Source organism: Molothrus ater, chromosome 16, assembly GCF_012460135.2.
Source record: "Molothrus ater isolate BHLD 08-10-18 breed brown headed cowbird chromosome 16, BPBGC_Mater_1.1, whole genome shotgun sequence".
Classification (NCBI taxonomy): Eukaryota; Metazoa; Chordata; class Aves; order Passeriformes; family Icteridae; genus Molothrus; species Molothrus ater.
Genome location: NC_050493.2, coordinates 12,956,675 through 12,979,619, shown reverse-complemented (window position 1 = coordinate 12,979,619; position 22,945 = coordinate 12,956,675). Strand labels below are relative to the sequence as shown.

The following is a 22,945-nucleotide window of genomic DNA, read 5'->3' as shown; positions in this document are numbered from 1 at the left end:
CTGTGCTGTGTGTTGATACACAGTGTAAGGTGAGGAGGGTACAGCTCATTTTCCATGTTCATGCCCCAAAATTTCTTTCTGGGGTCACCACTAAGCCACAGGTAGATGATTGAAAATTCAGAGTGATGCAAACAGAGCAACCCTGACCAAAACAATGTGACAGGCCACCAACAGCTCCTAGAGCAGATAATTTCCTTATTTCCCAGCCAGTCTGTGGAAAGCAAATGCATGAAAATATATGAATTTCCCCAAATGACATCTCAGACAAGCATGGAAAGAAACCGAAATTGGGCTGCTGGAGGTGTTTGCAACTTCAGCTTGTGTCTGAGCAGGCTGGGCTGAATCCCCTGCACTTGCAGGGGTGTGAGTGCTGAATCCCCTGCACTTGCAGGGGTGTAGCTGCTGAATCCTCTGCACTTGCAGGGGTGTGAGCTGCTGAATCCTCTGCACTTTCAGGGGTGTGAGCTGCTGAATCCTCTGCACTTTCAGGGGTGTAGCTGCTGAATCCTCTGCACTTGCAGGGGTGTGAGTGCTGAATCCCCTGCACTTGCAGGGGTGTAGCTGCTGAATCCTCTGCACTTGCAGGGGTGTGAGCTGCTGAATCCTCTGCACTTTCAGGGGTGTGAGCTGCTGAATCCTCTGCACTTTCAGGGGTGTAGCTGCTGAATCCTCTGCACTTGCAGGGGTGTGAGCTGCTGAATCCTCTGCACTTGCGGGGGTGTAGCTGCTGAATCCCCTGCACTTGCGGGGGTGTGAGTGCTGAATCCTCTGCACTTGCAGGGGTGTAGCTGCTGAATCCCCTGCACTTGCAGGGGTGTAGCTGCTGAATCCTCTGCACTTGCAGGGGTGTAGCTGCTGAATCCTCTGCACTGCTGCCTCCAGGCTGGGTCAGCAGCCTCCCATCGGCAGGGCAGGGCAGGGCAGGGCTGCAGACCCTCCACAGACCATGGGAGACTGCAGAATGCACCAGGGGCAGATGGAGACAGCCTGGTTTTGGGAAAGGGCACTGCAGAACGGGTTATGCTGCAGCCACAGCTCTTCAGAGAGAGCTGGCAGGCACAGTTCCCAAGGATAATTCCTGGGAATCACAGTGAGGAACCTCAGAGAAAGAAAGAGAAAACAATTCTTATCTGATTTGTTGCTCCTGTTGTTTTGCACGAGTGGAATGGAAGATTATTGGAAGATTATTTGCCTGAAGGAATTTTGTGACTGGATTCTGCTGAGGGTTATTTTGATTCCTTGGCCAATTACACAAAGCTGTGTCCTGACTCTCAGGCAGAGTCATGAGTTTTCTTTTAGTATTCTTTTGTATTCTTTGTAGTAAGTATAAAATAGCTGTAGTATAATATAGTTTAGTTTTAATAAAGGGAGTGTTCAGCATTCCAAAGACTTGGAGTCAGATGCCAATCATTCCCTGTGTCTGGGGCACCCTGTAACTTCCAAATTGTTAAAAATAGGTTACAAACTGTTGTAAAATGGTTGATAGATTGTTAAGCATGTGCTGTAAGTTTGGTTATTATATTGTAAAAGGGGTTAAAAGGGTAGTTATAGGAAATAGAGCACTCAAGGTACCCTAACACCCCTCAGTGAAGTGCACCACGAGCCAGCCTGGACAGAACTGTCATGGGCCAATCAAGCCCCTTAAACCTTCATGCAAATGAAGGATCCAAACAGAAACCAATCCAAAGGGACAAAAACAGGATAAAAAGGGGCTTCTGACCCAGGAAATGTGTGCTGCTCCATGGGGCCATCCCTGCTGAGCAGCCCCAGCGCTGCTCCATCCCCAATGGGAACGCTCCTGCTCAGCCCGGGCCCCCTTGCTTTGGGCCTTTCTTTTTGTTATGAAAAATGCTGAAATCACTTCAGCACCAGGAGCCTGCTCTGGTTTTTATCACATATTTCACAGCCTCTCTTTGCAGCTTGCTGCTGCTGCCCTTGCTCCTTCATGCTGAGCTCTGGGCAGCCTCACCCTGCACAGACAGGAGAGAGTCATGGAGAGGAGCAGAAAGTGTGCAGGAGACAGCACAGGAACCTCTGCACAGCAAATGGAAGAGCTGTGTGACAACTCATTGATATGCAAGTGCAACTGCTGCAGATGCTGTGAGCTCCACAGACAAAAAGAAGATAATTTGACAGCATTAAGCAGAAAGCTCATACGGGGCTGGTGGCAGAGAAAAGCACTTTGATTCTTCAGTTGTCTGAGCTGTTCAGAGCAGAGTGGAACTTTCCTGCCAGCTCCAGGTGCTTTGCTGAGTTGCTGTAGCTGATTTCCCTCCTCACACACATGCGGGTATCTCAGGCCAGAGCTGCAGGACAAACCACGGGCTCACTGTGGCTTCAGGGCTGCTGCTAATGGTGAGCCAGGGGGTAAAATAATTCCAGTAAAATAATGCCCCCAGCTGGGTCTCCTCTTGCTCTGCAGTTGGGATGCTCTGATTGCTCTCTGAGTTGGTGATGTGAAGTAAGCTGGGTTTGGGAGGGAAAAACAAGTAACACAAATGTGGGGGAGGTGGCTGAGTCCTTTTAGGGATGGGACAAGGTGGGACCTTCAATATTCTCTAGTTTTGCTGTGGATGGTGTTAAAAAAGGGAGAGGTTGAATTCAAGCAGGTTTGTGTTTTAAGACAAATTAATATGTAATCAATGGAATTGTTCAGGCAATCAAAGCTTATGCCCACAATATTTAAATCACAATTACAATAGGGAAGTTTTCTGATAAGCACAATTAAGATAATTTCTTTTTCTGTCACTTCATTCTTCTAAATTAACATTTTTTTTTCCTCCATTTGCATTTGGAATTAACTCTGTCATTTAGATAGATATTATTTTGGTAATGAGGAAGGTTTTTTGATTTTTTCATTCCTTTATTATGAGCCTTGCAAGGTTTCCACTAACAAGTAGCATGTGAAGTGTGAGAACAAGAGAGTAATAGGGGAAAGTAGAGCTTCTTCCTTTCCAACAACAGGATAATGGCTATCAGGGATCCTCTCCTTGAAAGGAGAAGTGGAATATGTCTCTTACAAGTAAGAATGTAAAAAAAATCAATAATACATGTTTTCTGCTAGTCAGACTTTCCTAGTATCCTTTCCAGTGGGGAAATTAAGGAAAATGTTTTAATTATTTTCAGTTCTCTTAGCACAGAAAAACAACTGTGGAGAAAAATGTGAAATGTTTCTCTGACAATTGGTTTTCTGTAGTGTACACAGCAGTAAAAATAGCTTAATTGTGTAATACTTTCCAGGAAATACATCTTTCAAATCTCCTAGGTAGAGAGGGATGGGATTTTTTTTTTTTTAAGCAAAAGGCTGGAATTTGTATTAGGCTCTAAATGCAGACAGAATTCCAATTGAATCAATTTCTTGCAGAAGTTTTATCCCACATTTCTCTATAGAAAATTCTCAGTCACCAGAATGCAGAGGTTGCCTCACCTCTTGTGCCATCCCTTGGCCTGTCTAGGTGTGGACATTAATTTTGTCTCAAGTTTTTAATCTAAATTAAAGCCTAATTTTTGCTGTAAGCGTGTCCCAGGTGCTTGGTTGTTCCTTTGCTACCTGTGACTTCTTGTCTTGCACATTGACAATAGTGAGTTTTCCTTTAGAGTGGAATGGGAAAGTCTGGAGCCTCAAAGACTCAGAGTAAAGACAAATTCAGGGCTAAAACACAGAAATATTCATTGAAAGGCTGTGTAGAGGGCTCCCAACTTTGTTGCATCAGTTGAACTCTGGATCAGTCACTCTAAATTGAACTTAGAATTGCAATGTACACTTTTTCCTTTTGATTTTGGACTTAGAAAAATGGACTTTGGAAATGGATTTTGGACTTTGGACCAATGGACTCCTTACTTTCTTCACATGAGTTCAAGATATTTGCATCTTTTTTTTTTCTTTAAATAGAGAACACAGTTCTCAAAAAATAAGGCTAGAGATGATAATTTAATGCCTTGAATAACCTTTTTAGCTTGACTGGCTCTCCTGCTAGTTTCTTGCTGGCTTTGATTTTAGCATCTCTGTCAGGGCTCTTAGCAGACCTTCTGAAGATCTGATGCTATTGTATGAAGATCTATTATAATAATTTATCTTCTGGCTGTTGCTACAATTATCTAAATTATAATGTAGAGTTCCACAGGAGCCTGGGGGCCATTAGGTTTGCAAAAAAGAAATACCAGGTACAATTTCCCCTTGGTTTTTTTGGTTTTTTTTTTTTTTTTTCCTTCTGCAGCTGATTTGTTGTATTGCATTGAACTTTCAGAAATCTCGAGGCTGGCACTGGTTTTTCCTTTTTTCTCTGCCCCTCTCATGATGTAACTCTGCAAGTACTTTTCCAGTCACTCTCCAGTGTGCCAAGGAACAAACCCAGTGATATTGCAGGGAATGCTGAAATATTGTTTGTGTATTCACAGCTGCCAGTTCAGATCTGAGAGATTCACCTCTGACAAGTTAATATAAAGATTTAAAAAGGCTGGGGGGCCTCCATCATTGGCAAGAAAGACTTTTACATTATGTCATTTATTATCAAGATGTTACTGAGTCACAGGATAATTGGTGTGAAAACAACATCTTGTCTGAAACAGCATTGTTTAGATTGGGATTTTTCTGTGTGTCTGAGGAGGCTTGGGGTTGCTATTCCACCCACTGTAACAGCATTTTATGCAACAAAAATATCTTCTTTTTTTTTTTTAATATAATTTTCTAGGGGAAATAATATAAGCAGTAGAACTGCTGAAATGTCAGAAAAGCCATGGTACCAGCACTCCTGGCATGGCAGAATTTGCCTCATTTGGCCAAATGCAATTACTCCTGATGAACTGATGAACATTTTAGAGTAATATATGGAAAACATAGGTTTAAATATATTTTTTAATTCCTTTAGGATTAGTAACTGTATGAAAGACCTTTGAGAATTAATCCAGATTTTCTGTCAGAACTCAAAAAGGCACTTGAAATGTTTGAATTGTTAACATTCAATAACTGCCTTTTCTTTAGAATGTATCCAAAGGAGCAGATTCATTTAATTAAAGATGTGGTTAATAATTACACTTGGAAATTTGATTGATTACAGAAAACAACCCCAGCAGGTTTGAGAAGGCTCAGGTTGCTGCAGGAGCTGGGCTGAGGAAGGAGAGGTTTGCAGGAGGCTCTGTTCTCCTTTCTGGGGAGGAAATCTGTCACTTTTTATGTCTTTCACAGCCCAAGTTCAAAACTTGACAGCAATAACCTTCCAACTGTATCTACATGAATTGGATGTTATGGCTTCAATGAAAGACAATCTCGTGTGAGATTCTTTTGGTTACATTTCAAAGATTTATTCAAACTATATGAGGTTTTGTAAGAAAGAAGCATAAAAGATGATTTTTTTTTCCCAGGCCCTGGTTCAATAAAGCCCAGAGGCTTGAGCATGTCATTGTGAGCCTGTGACTGGGCCTGTGCACAGAAATGAAATCTTAACATCATCTTTACAACAGGCAGATTCTTATGACTTGGCTGAAGAATGGCTTCAGAGAGGTAATTAGGGAGAGAGATTTTTTTATGAGTTAAATGAAATCTCCTGCACAGAACTGGCGTGAGATTCGTGCAGGAGGTTTCTTTTGCCTGTCAATAATCTGTCCCCAAAATGTTACAGAATAGGTAATTTAGGTAGGAGAATCGTCTCCAAAGTTATACGGTGTGTGTGTTCTGTTTGTAAGCCTCATAATGAAGATATTTGTCTCTCCATTAGTTGATATTTTCAGTTTCCCAAGGAGTCCTGCAGGATGTTAAGGGCAGAAAAGAGTCTTTGTCACATCATATGAAGCAGATCACGAGTGTGAAGTCTCTGAACTAACCTTCCTTCAAACAGCATTACTGCAGGTCAGCAAAGTTCAAGGATTCTTCAGATCAATCTTTTTCTGTTCATGTGCAAGAGAAATTTAGGACAGAGCTTTTTGTCGTGAATAAGAAATATTCTTGGAATCTAAGCTGCCAGAATCTCCAAAGTGCACACTGTAAACATTTCACTGCCTCAGTGACAGCTAAGTGAGGATGCCTTGCTCATTATCCATAAAGAATATGTGGCACAGATGAGCCCAGAATGTAAATTTCTAAGGAAATGGAGAAAATATAATTCATTTTTCATGCAGAAATGTGAGATTTTTTTCTTTTTCATGCTGAAAGGTTCATGGAAAATTAATTAGGAGAACTCTAACAAATGCGTTGGTAGAGCTGTAAAAGTACTTTTCAACACCAAAGGAAATAAGGGAGGCTGCATTCATTGAGGTTAAATGGAAAATGGGAGGAGCAAATGAGCCCTCAATAGTAGCTGTTCATTATAGAATTTTTTTTAAAATAAATGCTACAAATTAGCAGAAATGTAAAGAGGGAGATATAGTTTACTGGAGTGTGGTATGAAGCGCAGTAACTGTGTTAAAATTCACCAGAGCTCCTGAAGATTTGTTAGCATTTTGCAGAACGCTTTCTGAAGGGGAGATGGTTGCACTCAGTGCATCTTTGTGAGGACTGTCACAGTGAAATCCCTGTGTGCACTTACCAAAACTACATCCATTTCAATGACACATTTAATTTTCCTGAGAGATGAGGCATTTGCTGCAGTGCAGAGAGAAACCTGTTTGTTTGCTGGCAGGTGAGCTGGGGCAGGCACGATTGAAGTGTCCCAAACCAACGAGAGGCTGGTTGGTATTTCTGGAGTCCTATCCATTATTTACAGTTACTAGGCTGCCAGGGTATTTGCAGCAATGTCACACTAACCTCCATGAATTCTTGATTGAGAAATAAAAAATTAACAATATGGACTGATGGGAACACTGGTGGATAGAGACAAGTGGTTTACAGCAAGCACAGTGCAGTGCTGGTAACACAAACACACCCCCAATGTCACAGGCACATTTTCTGAAAAATCCCCTTGCCCAGGATTCGTCTCCTGGGAAGCTGAGAAGCCTCAGAGAAAAGGAAAACAATTCTGATCTCATTTGCTTCTCCTGTGTTGTGCTCATGTGGAATGTGTTTGGAGATTGTTTACCCACAGGTGATTGTTCCATTGGTTTCAAGTGAATTGTTTTGACTTAATGACCAATCAGGGCCAAGCTGTGTCGGGACTCTGGAAAGAGTCAGGAGTTTTCATTATTATCTTTTTAGCCTTCTCTCTGTATCCTTTCTGTATTCTTTAGTAGAGTTTAGTATAGTATTCTTTAGTATAGAATATTTTTAGTATAATATTCTTTAATATAATATCATAAAATAATCAACTAGCCTTCTGAGAACATGGAGGCAGATCTATCATTCCTTCCTGCCACGGGGCACCCTGCAAATACAAGACCTGCAGCATCTCAGAGCAGCATTTAGTGCTGCAGAACTTCCCCACAGCATTCCTCCCCTGCCAGCCCTGCCCTCCACAGCTCCCCACGCAGCTGGGACTGGAGAGGAGTTGGCTTTTCCTGCCATTTCTAGATCTGCTGGGTTGTCTAAACTTCCCTCAGCCATGAAAACGAGATTCAGAGCAGAGTTTGAGCTGCAATTTCCCTCTAGCAGGTAATGTCACATTATCCTTCAGCAGCCTGAGGAGCTGCTGGTCCCCTGTGCCCCCTCCATTCTAGGCAGGGGCTGTTTCCTTGAGCCTGGCTGTGGCTCTGGGGCTCCTGAGGAAATCAGCAGAGCTAGGTCCTGCTGAGGTGACAAACAGCCTGCAGCCAGGGAAACCACAGGGCAGGTGACAGGCTCACTTTGTTAGCCCGTGGAATAATGGTGATGATTAGTCAGAAGTACAGAAGTGAAAAGCAGAACTCTTGTGTGGTTTGTTTCTTAGTAACAGCTGGAGCAGGAATTGCCTGTGATGCCAAGGCCTGTGCTGAACATCACCAGCTTTAGGAACTGTTTGTCTTGGCCTGGGGGGCTCAGCTTGGGCTGCTCTCATACAGGGGTAGCTTTTTGGCTGCTCCTGAAACATCACCTGTCTCAGGTTTTGTGTTGCTGAAATGGCTCCTGAGGTGTTAAAGAGTCTTTTTTTCCCAGCCCCATGACTGAAGAAGAAGACAGGATTCCTCAGCTCTGGTTCTCAGGGTTGTTTATTTTCTCTTATCTCTTACATTCCTTCTCTGACCTGCTGAGATCTCTCTGGCAGGTCAGGATGAGGGACACTGACCTCCCTTGGGGTGGTGTTGGCTTTTTATACTAAAAACTACCTGTACTTTATTTACAATAATTTTCCAATACCTATCACCTACGTTAGACAGTGTGTCCCTACTCTAAACCAATCCAGAAGTGGCACCATCACAGCAGAAGATGGAGGAGAAGAAGGACAGGACAGATCCAGATTCCTCCATCTTGCCTCCTGAACCCCCATTCTAAAACCCCAAAATTCGACTTTTTTACCCTGTAACAAATTAACTATCATTCTACTCAAACTCTTGTGGCTTGTGAATCCTCACATAAAGTTGGTAGTTTTTTCCATGGGTTAAAATGGAAGGCACAGGTGTTTTTTGACTCTGTGCCAAGGTCTCTGAGCCCCCTGCCAGGGTCTTGAGTCCTCCAGGGCAGGCAGAGGAATGTCCTGGGTTCCAACACACCTGTAAACTTCTCTGTCATTTAAAGCAGTCACCTCCCTCAGAACTAAAGAAATTTCAGGGTATAAAATGGAGCCAGGCTGGAGGGGAGCACCTAAGTTCCATACAGGGCAGACAGCTTTGTGTTCCTGACCCTCTCTGGCTCTAACCTGGGGCATTGTGTGGGGCTTCAGGGATGCTTTTGTGTTCTTTTTATTTCCAAACAGCAACTTCCACTAAAATCTCCTTCAAGTGGAGCTGAATTTACTTCTATTTTATATTGACATGATTTCTCTCTCCACAACCTGGTTGATGGTGGCTTTTTGCTGGTTTGTCACCTTGGATTGATGGAGCCCTGCAATGTTCCTTTGGTCTAAGCAGAAGGACCTGGCTCAGGGTTCATAGGCAGGAGAGCTTTTATCTGCTTTGAAAGGGGCTTTCAACAACACCTGGTTCAGCATTAGAACCTTCTGATCAAGAGTGTTTAAATGGTACATTGTAATTGGAAAGCATTTGCATGGACTTTTAAATTATTTTTAATCACCCACTGTACATAAATCCTGGAGTAGAGAGCTTAAAGAAAAGCTGATTTATTTCTGAATATTTTTTGCACAGGGAAAATTCCAAAAGACAAAGCGATTTCTGCAGGACCCTTGAGGGACACCACTTGGTGCTGCATTTTTTTATATTGCTTAGATTTAAGTTCTGGAGTTCTGGAATGTGCAGAATATTATCTGTACATTTTCCTGCTTTTTAACCACGCCTTTAAAGTCAGAGGATCCTCTCCTGAAGAGAATAGGTGTTGCTTATTGATACTTTCTTCTTCCTAATTTAAGGTTTTCAGTAGTGCCCATGTTTAAAGTATTTCACATAATTCATTGCATTATTTTCTTCCTGCCCTAGGAAATTATAAGCATCTCTTGCTGTGATCTTTCACTCCAAGGATTAAGACTCTTTCTGTATTCATAAATGTGATGAATTCTAATAACTGGTGTGCCAGGGAGCTCTGGGTGATGGTCAGAAGGGGCAGGGGAGCTCTGAGGGTGGCTCCTGCAGGGTTCCTGGAGGTGCCACAGTGCTGAGGGAGGATTTCTGGGGACATTTCAAATCTGTTTGTCCAGCCCACAGGGATGAGGGTTTGCAGCATTAAACACAGCCAGGAGACAGGTATAAACCTACTAATGATGAGAAATCAGGAGTGAAGGATTTGAATAGCTTACATCTGCCTTTGAGACCGAGTGATCCATCTCTTATTTTGTATTCCTATCAGTCCTGAATGAGCAACAGCTGTAGCTTAGAAACAGATGAGACTTTCTCTTAGGAAATGCTTCTGTTAAGGGCTTTTCACAGCCCTGTCACAGTTTAAATGGACTTTCAAGCTGTGCTGGTGTTAAGTCCCCTCTTTGGGGCCGGGCTGATGGAAGAATTGCTCTCCATTTCCAGCTACAGTGACTGCCGTGTTGTCAGAAGTTCCATATTTTAAAATATGAATCAAAATTCTGAATAGTTTGACACATGGCACTTATGTAGCTAACTCTTAGGACACTGGTGCCTTTTGTGTAATTCAGTTTGCAGTAATAGCTCCCAAATATAGTAAAATTCCTTTAAAGAAAGTACTTAAGGTAAAACTGAGCAATACTGACCACAAATCTTAAACTTCCCCACAGGTAAAGGGGCTGTGCATTGCTTTCTCCTGGTGAAGTATCTCCCTGCTCTCATCCTGCTGATCTATTCCCTTTTTTAATGTTTTAAATGTGTTGCTGTTGTGAGGTTATTAAGAAGAAAGTGTTTCTTTTAGTTTAGACATCAAAGTACCCCAGTTCTGCTCCCTCCCAGTGCTGCTTTCCCTGCTGACTGCAATCTTTGGGAACGGTGGTGCCTTCCTCCTGTGCAGTTTACCATGAGAATCTCACACCATGGATATGCACCCTCAGCTCTGAGTCCTCCCAGCAAAAAGATGGAAAAATACTTGATTATTTCTACCTCGGTGTAAGAGAGCAACCTGAACTGGAGGTACACTCAAGCTGTGAATGTCAGGGATAAATAGGCAGCTTACAAATGGCATTGAAAACTGTCTGTGCTGCTGAGAGGGAAAAAGATTTGGTTTCTTATTGTTCTGCTGGCTTTGGGTTGATTTTTAAAAAAGAGAAAAGTGGCGTGTTTTGATGAGGATGATTCAGAGCGATGGCTTTGCAAAGTGCAGCTCTTTTCTTCCAAGGTTTGCCTTTTACACTGAATTTCTTAGGCTGGGCTGCTTGGTTGTGCTCAGCTGGTGCAGTGACAGCCAGGAGCAGCTCTGTGCTCGTGCAGCACGGGCCGGTGGCATTAATGTGTCAACATCTGCTCGCTACAGCAGAGGTACCACGACCTTGCTGTATCATCATTAATTTCCCCAAAACAAACCAGCCAGAACTAGTGCTGGGAGAAACAATTTGGAGAACATCAGCACATAGTTGAACTTGTTTAGTCTTTGGTATTGATGGAGGGGTGTTGCTTTTGTGACCAAATCTTGTCAGGACCATGAAGGTGGGGCCTTGCTTTGCTCAGGGGCTCTGGACACGCTGGGCCCAGCAGGAGCTCATCCCTGGGAAAGGTGGGAATGAGCATCCCAACCTGAGGGGAGCTTGGCTGACTCCACAGGCTCCATTTTAATCAGAACTCATGGGAATGCTGGCAAAAAGCTCAGTCTTTGTTTCTGTGCCTCACAGCCTGGAGCACAGAGGGAGAAATGATGGAGGAATGTGTATGGGAACTGGTGTGATGTATTTGTAGGGCCCCCGTGGCAGGAAGGAATGATGAATCTGACTCCATGTTCTCAGAAGGCTGATTTATTACTTTATGATACTATATTATATTAAAGAATACTATACTGTACTAAAGAATACAGAAAGGATACTTACAGAATGCTAAAAAGATAACAATGAAAACTGGTGACTGTCTCCAGAGTCCTGACACAGCTTGGCCCTGATTGGCCAAAGAGTGAAAACAACTCCCAGCAGAATGCAATGGAACAATCACCTGTGGGTAAACAATCTCCAAACACATTCCACATGAGCACAGCACAGGAGAAGCAAATGAGATCAGAATTGTTTTCCTTTTCTCTGAGGCTTCTCAGCTTCCCAGGAGAAAAATCCTGGGCAAGGGGAATTTTTCAGAGAATGTCAATGCCACACTAAGGAAGGATTAACCTTCATTTAAACTTGTTCTGGGAAGGAGCTTAAATGCACAAAGGGGTTCTCTCTGCTCCTCATCCTCAGGGCAGCTCAGAGTCCCACAGGAGACTCTGGAAAGTGTCCCGAGTTGTCATTAATTTTTTAGCACTGACTAAGTATCCTTTCTGTATTCTTTAGTATAGTACAGTATTCTTTAATATAATATAGTATCATAAAGTAATAAATTAGCCTTCTGAGAACATGGAGTCAGATGCATCATTCCTGCCTTAGGACATTCTCAGCAAATACTGGGAATATAACACTGGGAAAAATACTGTTTGGCAACAGTTGAAATTTAAGGCAGCTATAAAGGTATAATTGAATTGCTTTGTCCCACAAGCTCTAATGATGGCAAATCAGATATACTTGTATAAAGATGAATTATTTATTAAGACAAATGAACAGACAAAAGATAACAGATGGAAGATCTTAATCAGAATTACTTCCTATACTGCATAAAACTAAAAAAAAAAATAGTTGATTAGAACATCATAAAACAGTGTATGATATCAAGGTACTTATATTAAAGCTGTCAAAAGAAATGGTATGGATTAGGAGTTGAATGTAACTTACCACCAAAATAATGGTAATGCACAAATTCCCTCACTTAACCCCAGGGTAGTAACCATGGAGCAGGCATCCCTACCTGTGGGACAAACTCCACACATTTCCAGGAAAAAGCATGGAAGATTTCTACTTTGTGAAAGTTTGATGTGACTTCTTTGGTTGTACAGTGGCTAGAAATCCAGCTTGCCTTGTCAAATGTCTCCTCAAACCAAGATGTTTATTGGCACTTGGGAGATGCCAGTCCAGTGCTAACCCCATGGTGCCAAAATAGCTCCCTGTGAGACATCTTGTTCTGTTTGAGTTATCTGGGATAACTCAAATTTTTGTTATGCTTAACAAACAACAGATGAGATTTTATGGGGGGTAGGATGGTAGGATGTCCTGCTACTCCTGTGGGTGGTGGCTGCTTGCATCACCTTCCTGTTGATGCCTTAGGATTTAGCTTTTATATTTTTCAGATCCTGTACAGTTTTAGCATATAACTCTAAAACTCCATAGCCTGCCAGCTGCTGTGCTCCCATTTTATTCAGATAAAACTATTCCTCTCCAGGCCTGAAACTCAAGGAGACCTCACTGTCTCAGGCCCCAAAAGATATTAACAAAAGCGAGTTGTGGGGGAGCAAACTGGGGGTAAATTACTTCATTAGCTGAAGCTGTAACTGGAGGATTAACCCCCGATGTGTAAATGGACCAAACTTATCATTATGTAAAAAACTCGTGCCCATCATCCATCCTGGGTGCAGCCTCTGGCAGGCTTTGACTCCCCAAGGTGTATCTATTGAAAATGCCCACTTTTATTTTTGCCTAACCTGTTCCAGGTGGCCACTCCAAGGCATCAGCATGACCTGGGCAGAGCTGGGAGTTGTCTCAGCCCTGCTGTCTCAGCCCTGGCAATGCCAGTACCCAGCTCCTGTCCCCCAACAGAGGCGAGGAGACCCCAAGGGTGCAGGGTGTCCCCTGCCATGGGCACTGCCTGTCCTCTGCTCAGCAGCCCAAATTCATTCCAGGGCTGGAATTGTGCAGGAGTGAGGGCTGCTGGGGGCTGCCAGGTCACTGCTAATGCAGTTCCTGGGTGGAGTTCATCCCCTGGAGCCTGACCTGGTGCTTGGGAGGCTGATGGTGTGTGAGTGCCTGGCTGCTGTACGGGGGCAGGGGGATGCAATTTTCAGGGCTAATGATTGTGCTGACCTGATGTCCTCACACAGCTGCTTTCTATTACTGCTGCTTAACTGGGCCAGGGGAGGCTCAGGGGACTGGCTCTCTGTAATGAGCTGCTGTGCAATTACAGCACTTACTGCAGGACACCAGGGCTAAATCTGCCTCGTTTTTGCTTCATCATCTATTTTTATATTATTCTGGCATAATGTGGGCATTCCGAAAAATGTAAGTTTATTGCTCCTGGGTGAAATGGATAGTGCTAATAGTGCTGCTGAGTGTGGTCAGGGAATTGTTTCGTTGCTGCCTTTTCACTCTGTCCTCTTGCCTTGCAAAGTTATTGACACGTGAAAAGAAAAATCAGCAGAGATCTATTTGTTTATATTTATATTCCAGGTTTTTTTTTCCTTGCTAAATTAAGCAGGAAGCATTAATATAATCTCTTACCAGAATCCATGGAAAAGCTGTAGTGGCTCAACAGTTTACTTGAAAATGCTTTGTTTACCTTGAATTTCAGATTTAGTTTATTGCAGTTGCATTCTGCATCATGAATTTCTACCATCTAATAAGTGTGAAATCCCACTTTTGCTGACTTCTAGAAATTGCCAAGATTATCATAGGCAGCAGTGCATGAGGATATTTTGCTAAAGGTAAGGATAAAGTAGGTTTAGGTTACTTTTAAGAGGACAGCAAACAGAGACCATACATTTTATTGCATACAAAACCTGTTTGTGGTTAACTTATTGTGTATTGATGTTTTCTCTCATTACCTCATTATAAGTGTAATGGAATTTATTCCCAATATTGAAGAGGAGCCATTTGGGAAGTTCTGTGCAGGTCAGGTTGCTTTGTAAAAGTGAGTTCCAATTTCAAAGAGAAAACCATGTTGTCCTCCAACTCTTTTGTACCAGGCACACAAATATACAGAATGTTTCATGAAAATCGTTGTATAAGTTAGTTAGAACAAGTGTTTCATGAGTTTTTTCCCTTTTATTTATTTATTTTAGAGAGTTTATTTGGTTACACTACAGAAATTTTTAAAAAGATGATATTATGACTGAGACTTCATACATTAAGTGAACTATCCATGATAACTACTCCACATTTTGCAGACTGATTTATAGAGCAAATTTAAATTAAAGATCTTAAAAGGCCAATATTAATTGAGCATCACAAACACTACTAGGATGTAGTTAAGAGCAGATATATTTTTCACCAACTGCTGAAGTCGTTGCCTGTAGACTTACTGAGTTAACAGAAATTTGGAGTAACCTAATGCTGTTATCCATAGCAGTAAATAAACTGAGCAAAATTTAATTAAAGATACATATCTATGAAATATGAGTCTTGATTCCCCCTGTTCTCCCTTCAGCATATTCCATTCATGTATGCCTTTAATAGATTGGATTTTTTTGCTGGGCACTCATGTGTAACAGCCATAGGTTGTTGTGTTTAGCCTTGTGGAAGCCCCAGGGAGCTGATCCTGCAGGATATCCCAGGAATTTGTCACTTGTGCTTTCAGGAGCAAGTGCTGAAGGGCAGCATTTTACCCTCACAGCTTCTGTGGGGCTCCCCCTTTGCTTTTTTAAAATTGAAAGCAAATTTTAAATCCAAGATTTAATTTGCTTTAAAAAATTAAATCTTGGATTTAAAAATGTAGGTATTCATTTTCATGTCCCAGGCAAAAATCCATCTGAGAGTTTTCTTTTCTAGAGAGTCTCGGTTTGGCTATCTTGTTTATATTCTGAAGAGAGGAGTTGCTATAAATAAACCTCTTAAATCCTTCACAGACAGTTTTAAAAAAATATCCAGGGTGTTAATCAAGAAAAATAGTTTTAGGTTAGAACTTTATTTGAGCATTACTCAGAACAAGGGTAAGAACACAAATGGAAAAGCCCAGCCTTGATGAGTTAACATTCTTGGGTCAAGTCCCACCTTCCTGACTCAGGGGAGCTTTGGTGACCATTAAGGATTAGGTTTATGAAGGGCCATGTGGGGCTTCTTGGTAGGCTCAGGTAGGAGAGGGGATGTAAAAGTTCATTTTGCTTCACTTTCCAGAATTGCTTTTAGAAATCGAGGGGGTGAATTAAAACTGATGAATTAGCAAGAAGGTGATCTCTCTTGCATGCATATTTTTCTATGCTTTTGTAGAGAGACTTAAATACATTTAAAGAACAATTTAGATTTATAGCTATATTTATCATGATTACTTCACTAAATTTGGCAAGACGCATTAGAATTCCATGTTTCAAAGGCACAGTGCTTTAGGAAGTGAAATATTACAATATGGTTTAGCTTATTTTTCTAATTTTGTCAACACTAAAAGTGCCAGACAGCACATTGCTGTAGGGGGGTAGAATATAAGGAAATAAAGGTAGTGTAGAAAGTAATCTTAACCCTAAGGAGCTGCAGCTGGGCCAATTATCAAAGATCAGGAGCAGGCCTGACTTTAACAGGCCCCAGGTGTAAGCAATGAGAAGAAGATGCTATAAAAGAGTGGGGTGGCTGGGTGAGAAGGGAACTGGAGTCAGTGGCTCCTGTGTGAAGAGGAAAGAGTCAGTGCTGTGAGGAGCTGCCCACGAGAAACACCAAGAAGGTATGGAACTATTGTCATAAGGAGACAGCAGCATGGAACACCTGCAATGGGATGACAACCCATTGCAATATTCCTAAAGGCTTGTTGGTTGGTTTGGTTTTATCTTTTTGCTTTCTCCTGTTCTCGTGCTGTTGTTTATCACAGTGGAGCAGTGAGATCACAGGTAATTGCTCACATCATGGAGTCAGAGCTAGTGAGGAACACTCAGCACAGGGAGGGTTTGAACAGACAGGTGTCTGCTAAGGAAGGTAGGAGCCTGCCCTGAAATGGAAAATGTAAACCCCCTTCCTCTGAATTGTTATAATTTTTAAATTAAGGAACCCTCAGGCAAAGATATGGGAGTAGGAATAACAATTCTTTATTAGGAAAAATTAAAAAAAAAAAAAAACAAACCAAAAAACTAAAGGAGTAATACAAAACAACCCTGCCAGAGTGAGAGCAGTCCCTGTCCCTTGTGTGTCAGGGTGGTGACACAGCCCCATCCCATGGGGGCTCAGCCCTCCTGCAGTGCCAGCTGTGCTTCTGCTGGAGCAGGGATCCTGCACAAGGGTGAAATTAGGAAAATGTCTTTTATTTTGGAAAAAATAGGAACAGAAAAAGGGGCTTCACACTGGGGTGGGTGAGATGGGACAGTTCAGTGAAATTATCAACTCGTCTTCAGGCACAGGATTGATGAGAATCCTGGCTCGGAATGTCTACCTTGCAGTTTTTTTCCTGTTTTTTTTTTCCTTTGAGCTTTGACACAGGGAATTTCTTGTACTTTGTATTAAAAGTTGATAGTAAATAGGCTGTCCAGTCTCATGTTTGAGGAGCTTTCTTAATTTAAGAGAGTTTCCTTTATTTCTTTTTGGTAAGGCGTTGTGTTGAGATATGCAACAAATAGCAGCCATTTGATTCCTGGTTTAGAATGGCAAATATTGTCCTCTGCTCATTCTGGAGAGAGGAGCTATGCATGCTCCTCAAGATATAACCTTTCTAAATGCTAAAAGCAGTAAACATCGTTTAAAAGACTCTTTTTGCAGTGTCATCACCATGTTTTTGTCAGCATTTGCAGGATTCCTTATGTAGAATGGCAAGTTCTTCATTGAGTACAAGCTCCAGGAATAGCAAAAAAGCCATTTTTAAAGGTGTTTTTTGTGTCACATCTAGCTTGTAGCACAAGAAGAATAAATTGTATCTTGCTTGGGAAAGTGACATAAACCCAGGGTTTTGTTATGTTACGGAGGGATTATGGTGAGAGAGACAAGGATCCCTCCCCTGAGCCATAATTCCTCCTGGTGAAATTGCTGTGGTTTCAGCTGGGGCATCAAATGTCACGGGGGGAGCAGCAGGAGAGAGAAAATGCTGATCCCTCACAGGAATCCCGGGGCAGAGCAGTGGGCAATTGCAGAAGGGGATCTGTAAAGGGGAATCAGGTGAGCTGATGGGGCCACACCTTGTGTGCAGCCCAGCTCTCCTCTCTGCTCCTCCCTGGGCTCTGCCCATTCCCACCTTCTGCAATAATTACCTTATCATGGACACATCACTCCGGGTGCTTCTGGCCCTGCATTGCCTGGGGTGGGGGAGAATAAATTGCTTTTGTGTCTCGGGTGGCTTGGCTGCAGATCTTAGCTCTGCCTAAGGAGCTTGAGAGCTGGCAGTGCCTTCTCAGTGGATTTAATTGAGTGATCACACTGTGACACACAGACACTTCCTCAAAAGCCTCAGCACAGGCTGGCTTGGAGCTGCAGCTCTTTTTCATCCCCATTACACTGCTCCCATGTCTTCATTCACTGCTCCTCAAAGGTGACAGTGGATGCAGCTGCTGGGCTAGAAATTGCAAGTTTCAGGAGCGGGGGTAGGAGTGAGGGGGAGGAAGAAATCAGTCATACAGATGGAATGATAATTCACTGCGTTAAGACACATAAACTTAAATAAAAATCACTGTTAAAGCTTTTAGATAATTGTCAGGTCTTCACAGACTAACAATAGTCAGCCCATTAGTTTAATGAGTGCTCTTTGACCCATAATATTAAATGAATGTGTTTCACTGTTTATTAATTCAACATTAGCTTGAGGAATGCCATTATTTTAGGTAGAAACACTCCATCTCTGTCTCCCTTGGTGCAGTGGTGAGTGCACTATCAAAGATCACAATCCCTCTGGCGTGAGGATCATTCTGCAGAGTTCCCAGAATAACTCAGTGTCTGTTTGTGCCCCTGTGTCCAGCCTGGGTGCAGATGTTCTCTCAGCTGTGCAGCTCTGGCTGCTGCAGATTTCAGCAGGAAAACTCTGCTGCGACAGCCTGGCACCCTGACCTGCTGAACCAGGGCCACAGAAAGCTTCTCTCTTTGCAGTGTCACTGTGTTATTTGTCATTTTGTTTGATAATTTTTCATTAGTATGCTTGGCCTAAGAATGTGCTAATGGAATTTGATAAAAATGTAAAGCTGGGAGGAATTGCTAACACAGAGTGTGTTATCCAGGAAGAGATGGATGGGCTTGCAGACTGAAATAAAAGTGAATTAATGTTAGTAATACCAAGGAAAAGGTCATGCTTCTAAGAACTAGCTGGAATTCACCTGCTGAGCAGGGATTTATCAGACAATAACGTGTAGAAGAAAGATAGGGACATAATATGTCCAGTGGTCCAGCTGACCACCGGGTGACTGTAAAGCACCAGGAAGGTACAAAAATATAAAAGAGAAATACAGTCTTTGGACACTTAGGGTGAATTATTAAAACAGAAGAGTAATTGCCTTGCAAGGTATTAGTGAGTTCTGGCTGGAATAGTCACATTGTCCAGTTCTATTCACATTTCTTGCAAAGCTGATGGAGGGAGAAGATAGGCACCTTTGACAGAGGGTTTAGAGCAGGATTTATGGCAGCTTCAGGAAGCCCCCCTCCAAATTCTGCTGCTTTAAGACAGGTTTTTGGTATATCCTCTGCAATATGTGCTTTTAGTAATTTCCCTCCAAGAAAGATGTAATTAAATTGATACAAGTGGGGTGTAACTCTATGAGTCTATTAGTAGAAAGACCTTTTTGTGAGGGGATGCTGCCAGAGTTACCTAAGGGAATGGATGAGATGTTTTTTTTTGTATGGTTTATTTTGGAAAGGAAAAATAACTGCTAACACCAAAAAATATTGATGAAGAGGAGCAACAACAACAGCAAAAAGGAGATAGGTTGTTTGTAAAAAAATAGAATTTAAATAAGGTCAGCTCTGCTTGTGTGAGAGAAATTCTTGAACAGCTTCAAAAATCCCATTAGTGACAAAGATACACATTTCAAATAGAGCTGAACCTGGGTTTGAATCAGGTTAAATTAAATAACTGTTTGTGATTGCAGGTGCTGGGTTGTGATGTGACAGGAGTTCATTTCCATTCCGAAATTCCTCTGGAATAAGTTTTTGATGAATCCACAGATGTCTCCCATTGAACAGCAGCTCTGCACACACATTGTCTCCTTTGCTGTGCGGGCTGAGCTCTGTTCAATAAAGGCTGTGCTCCCCTCCACCTTCCCTCAGCCAGGGTCATGGCTGGGTGCTCCTCCTCTGCTCCTGGGAGCCTGGGAGAGCTGGGGATGTCCTTTAGAAGTGATGATTAACACCAATATAAAGGAAGATCTATTCTCCTGGAGACAGAGTTATAGCTAGGTGTCATCTGGAATTTGTGAGGAGACTGTTAAGGGCTTTTCAACCTAGTACAGTGGTGACAATATTGGGACGTAAAGTTCTGACAAAGATTTTTGTCTCACAATGTGGTTAAACAGCCTTCAGAGTCTAATATGAGCTTATTAACGTTGTGTCTGTTGTTTGACCTATGGCAGTGTGTATGTTTCTTAAAATGTTTCAGTTGCTTTAAATGATAAATTGTTCAAGTTGCTATAAACGATGAATTTCTCTCTATTTCCAGCAGTGGATTTTGTGCAGTTTTCCATAGCAGTTCACTTGGTATTTCCCTGGTGTTGGGCACTGACCTGAGCTGAGCTCAGTGTAACCCTGGGGTGGCAGAGAGCTCAGTGGTGTCTGTGCTTCAGGGCAGCTTTGGCTGCTGGAAGTCAGCCAGCAGACTGTCCCTAGTGAGAGGGATCTGGCCAAACTGCCTTTGTCCCACTCCACATGGAACTTCAGGCCTTCAGACTGTGTTGCTTCTACCACTGTGGAACTGAACTCTTTTCAAAGAGTGTCCTGGGAATTGTGTCTGGGTTGGAATGCTTATGGTTGCATTGCTTGTCATCAACAAATTAAAAATTAGTAAAAATAGAGATGTATTTTCCCAGTTCTCTCTTGGTGTATTTCCTGGATTTTTACCCAATATTCCTGAATTTTGCTGTTTTAATTAATGCCTGGTTTTGCCTCCTGATGTGCATGAGAGGTGAAGAGTCTCAGTGTGAAAGACAGTTCTCTTCAGTTCTGTTCCTTCAAGCCATCAGAACCAATTGATGTCAGTTACCTCAAAAGCCAATTAATCCCACTTCTGTTTTGTTGGATCAATACTAATGCATTTTTCCTGTAATTTTCAGGTTTTGACATCGCTGGATGCCAGCAAAGCTGAGGTAGGAAATTCTGTCTTATACTGGTGGAATATTAAATAGTTCTCAGTGCTTCTGATAGAGGGGCCAGCTTGCTTCCAATCTTGGGGTGAAAGTTTAAGTTACTTCAGGATGACATTTGTGCTGCTTCTAGTGCTTAACGAGCCAATCTTTGGAAATCTGGTCATGGTATAACAACATTTAAGCTCATAAAGCCCTTCTGGGAAAGTTTTGCCATTGTGCACGTCTTTCTGAAGGTTTCCATGGCATTCAAAACCACACAATTCCAAGGTTTGTTCAGTGTGTGTTTTATTTCCCACCCTGAGAAGGTTCAAGCTGACCTTGCCCTGTGTCCTTCCCTTTTTCTCCTTTGATATAAGTGGAGTGCAGCTCTATGGGTAGAAAGACCTTTTTGTGAGGGGATGCTCCCAGAGTGACCAAAGGCAATGCCAGCAGGGAATGGATGGGAGGGCTCATCTTGGATGCTTTATTTTGGCTCCTCAGCCAAGCAGGCTTGTTCCTGCTGCAGAGGTGGTTCTGGGGCTTGGCACATGTTCTGTCCACCTCCACATGAGCTGCTTTGCCTCACTCTTCTTATGCCATGAGCTGCTGGAACAGGCTGGAGCATGGGAGAGCAGCTGGATTTTGTGCTGAGCTCCCATTGAGTTCTGGAGAGCCGTCAGCAGTGTTGTGTGTTAGGTGCTTGACATTGCTGCTGGTTAGCTCGATCCTTTGGGCTCACATTTATTTTGTCAGCTTTCCTCATGATGTGTGAGTGTTTCTGAATGGTCTGGAGGTGATCTTCGAGGTGCAAATATGCCGATTACTGGAGTATGTTTGGAGTAACCGACTGCTGAAGAGAAGTGGCAATGCTTTGTGAGCACAAAGATGTTCAAATGCATTTTCCTCTCCTGAACAAGTCACTGTGCTTGTAATGACTGGCAGATATTTTAATTTGGTGCACAGTGCCTGAGTCATTTATTTGTAACATCAGTTGGAAGCTCAGAGTGTTCCTTGTGAAGCCCTTCTCAGACTCACAGTAGGGAATTTGTGGTGTGCTCCAAAGCCAATGTTTAACTGTGACAAAATGTGTAGGTGACTCTAACTGCTGGATAAATTTTTAATATGAACCTTTGGTAAATTAAATTGCATTATTAAGGAGAATAGATAAACTGTGCTAATTACTTCAAAGAACAAGAACACGAGTTCACTTGCATGCTGCAAAAGAATGAGATCATTCATTTTTATTTAGATTGAGACTGTAATATCAGTGTTCAATTTAGCTGGTCTGATTCAATTGCATACTTGGCTTGTCTCAGGGAGTTTCAGGAGTAGGATTTGTATCTGTTTTTTTTCACTGTTGCACTGCTCAAATGTTTGGTGCTGTTCTATTAGGAGTCCACTAATAGTAATTTTCAGATTCTTGTTTTGTAATGGGATTTTGGGGGCTGAGATTTTTCACTGTGTGGGTACTGCTATTGACTCTGCTGCCTTTTATGCAATGTTTTCTTATTTATTTGTCAAATGTTCTCATGTACGTTTTTCTCTTGTGTGTGTAAAATTCTGGGAATATTGCAAGTTTCTGTGTTGGCCGGTTGAACTGATTTGTTTGTTTGGTGCTCTATTGATTCCAAAACCTTGAGTTAACACATTTGGTTGTTTTTTAAGAGCTCACCAGCTGAGGTTTGTGCCCCAGCCTGTGGGGCTGCTGACTTTGTAGGCACAGATTGTGTGTGAGAGGTTATGGTTGGGTGCTGTTTCTCCCATTCATGGAAGTGCTCAGAAGGATTGCCAAAGTTCTCCAGTAAAGGGCAAATCCTAATTGGAGGTAGAGGGTAATTAAATATTTTCCTTCATGAGGGCATCAATGTTGTAGGGAAATAGTCTGACTGAGTTCAGTGGAGTAACTCACATAAAGCAGCAAATAAAAAGATAACAGGCATGCAGTGCTGGTTGATGAATTCCTTTGGCATAATGGCAAACTTCCCAAAATTTCTTCCCGAAAGCCACATGGGCACAGCACTACAGTTCTGCTGGGGTTTGAGGCATTCCATAAGTGTGGGGATGACAGGACACACAGGACATTTCCTCAGCTTTGACAGTAGTGGCCCTGAGTTTTGCCTGATTTGATTTGATTTTGCTTTACCTTTGGGTCTTCATGAACTGTTCTGAGAAAGGTGCAGCCCCAGATCCCCTTGTTCTGGCTTTACCTTTGTGCCAGGTCTTGTCTCATTAGAGCTCCTCTGTTGTTTGCTGCTGGAGTGCTTGTGTGGAAGCTCTCTGCTCTGCTTTTGAGTAAAAAACACTTAGATTTGTTTTCTAAAATCTTTTATCAGAGCCTCTACTCTGCTATTGAACTGTTGATCTGAGTAG

General features: G+C 42.4%; 1 protein-coding gene across 11 annotated transcripts in view; it reads left to right on the top strand.

The window, feature by feature from the left end:
- Positions 1–22,945, top strand: part of RBFOX1 (RNA binding fox-1 homolog 1) — a 1,183,000-nt gene that overhangs the window by 257,142 nt on the left and 902,913 nt on the right. For all 11 annotated transcript variants that reach the window (XM_036392503.2, XM_054516557.1, XM_054516565.1 and 8 more), the window contains exon 3: positions 20,564–20,596. In XM_036392503.2, the coding sequence (XP_036248396.1) occupies positions 20,564–20,596 (33 nt within the window). The remainder of the gene's footprint in view (positions 1–20,563; positions 20,597–22,945) is intronic.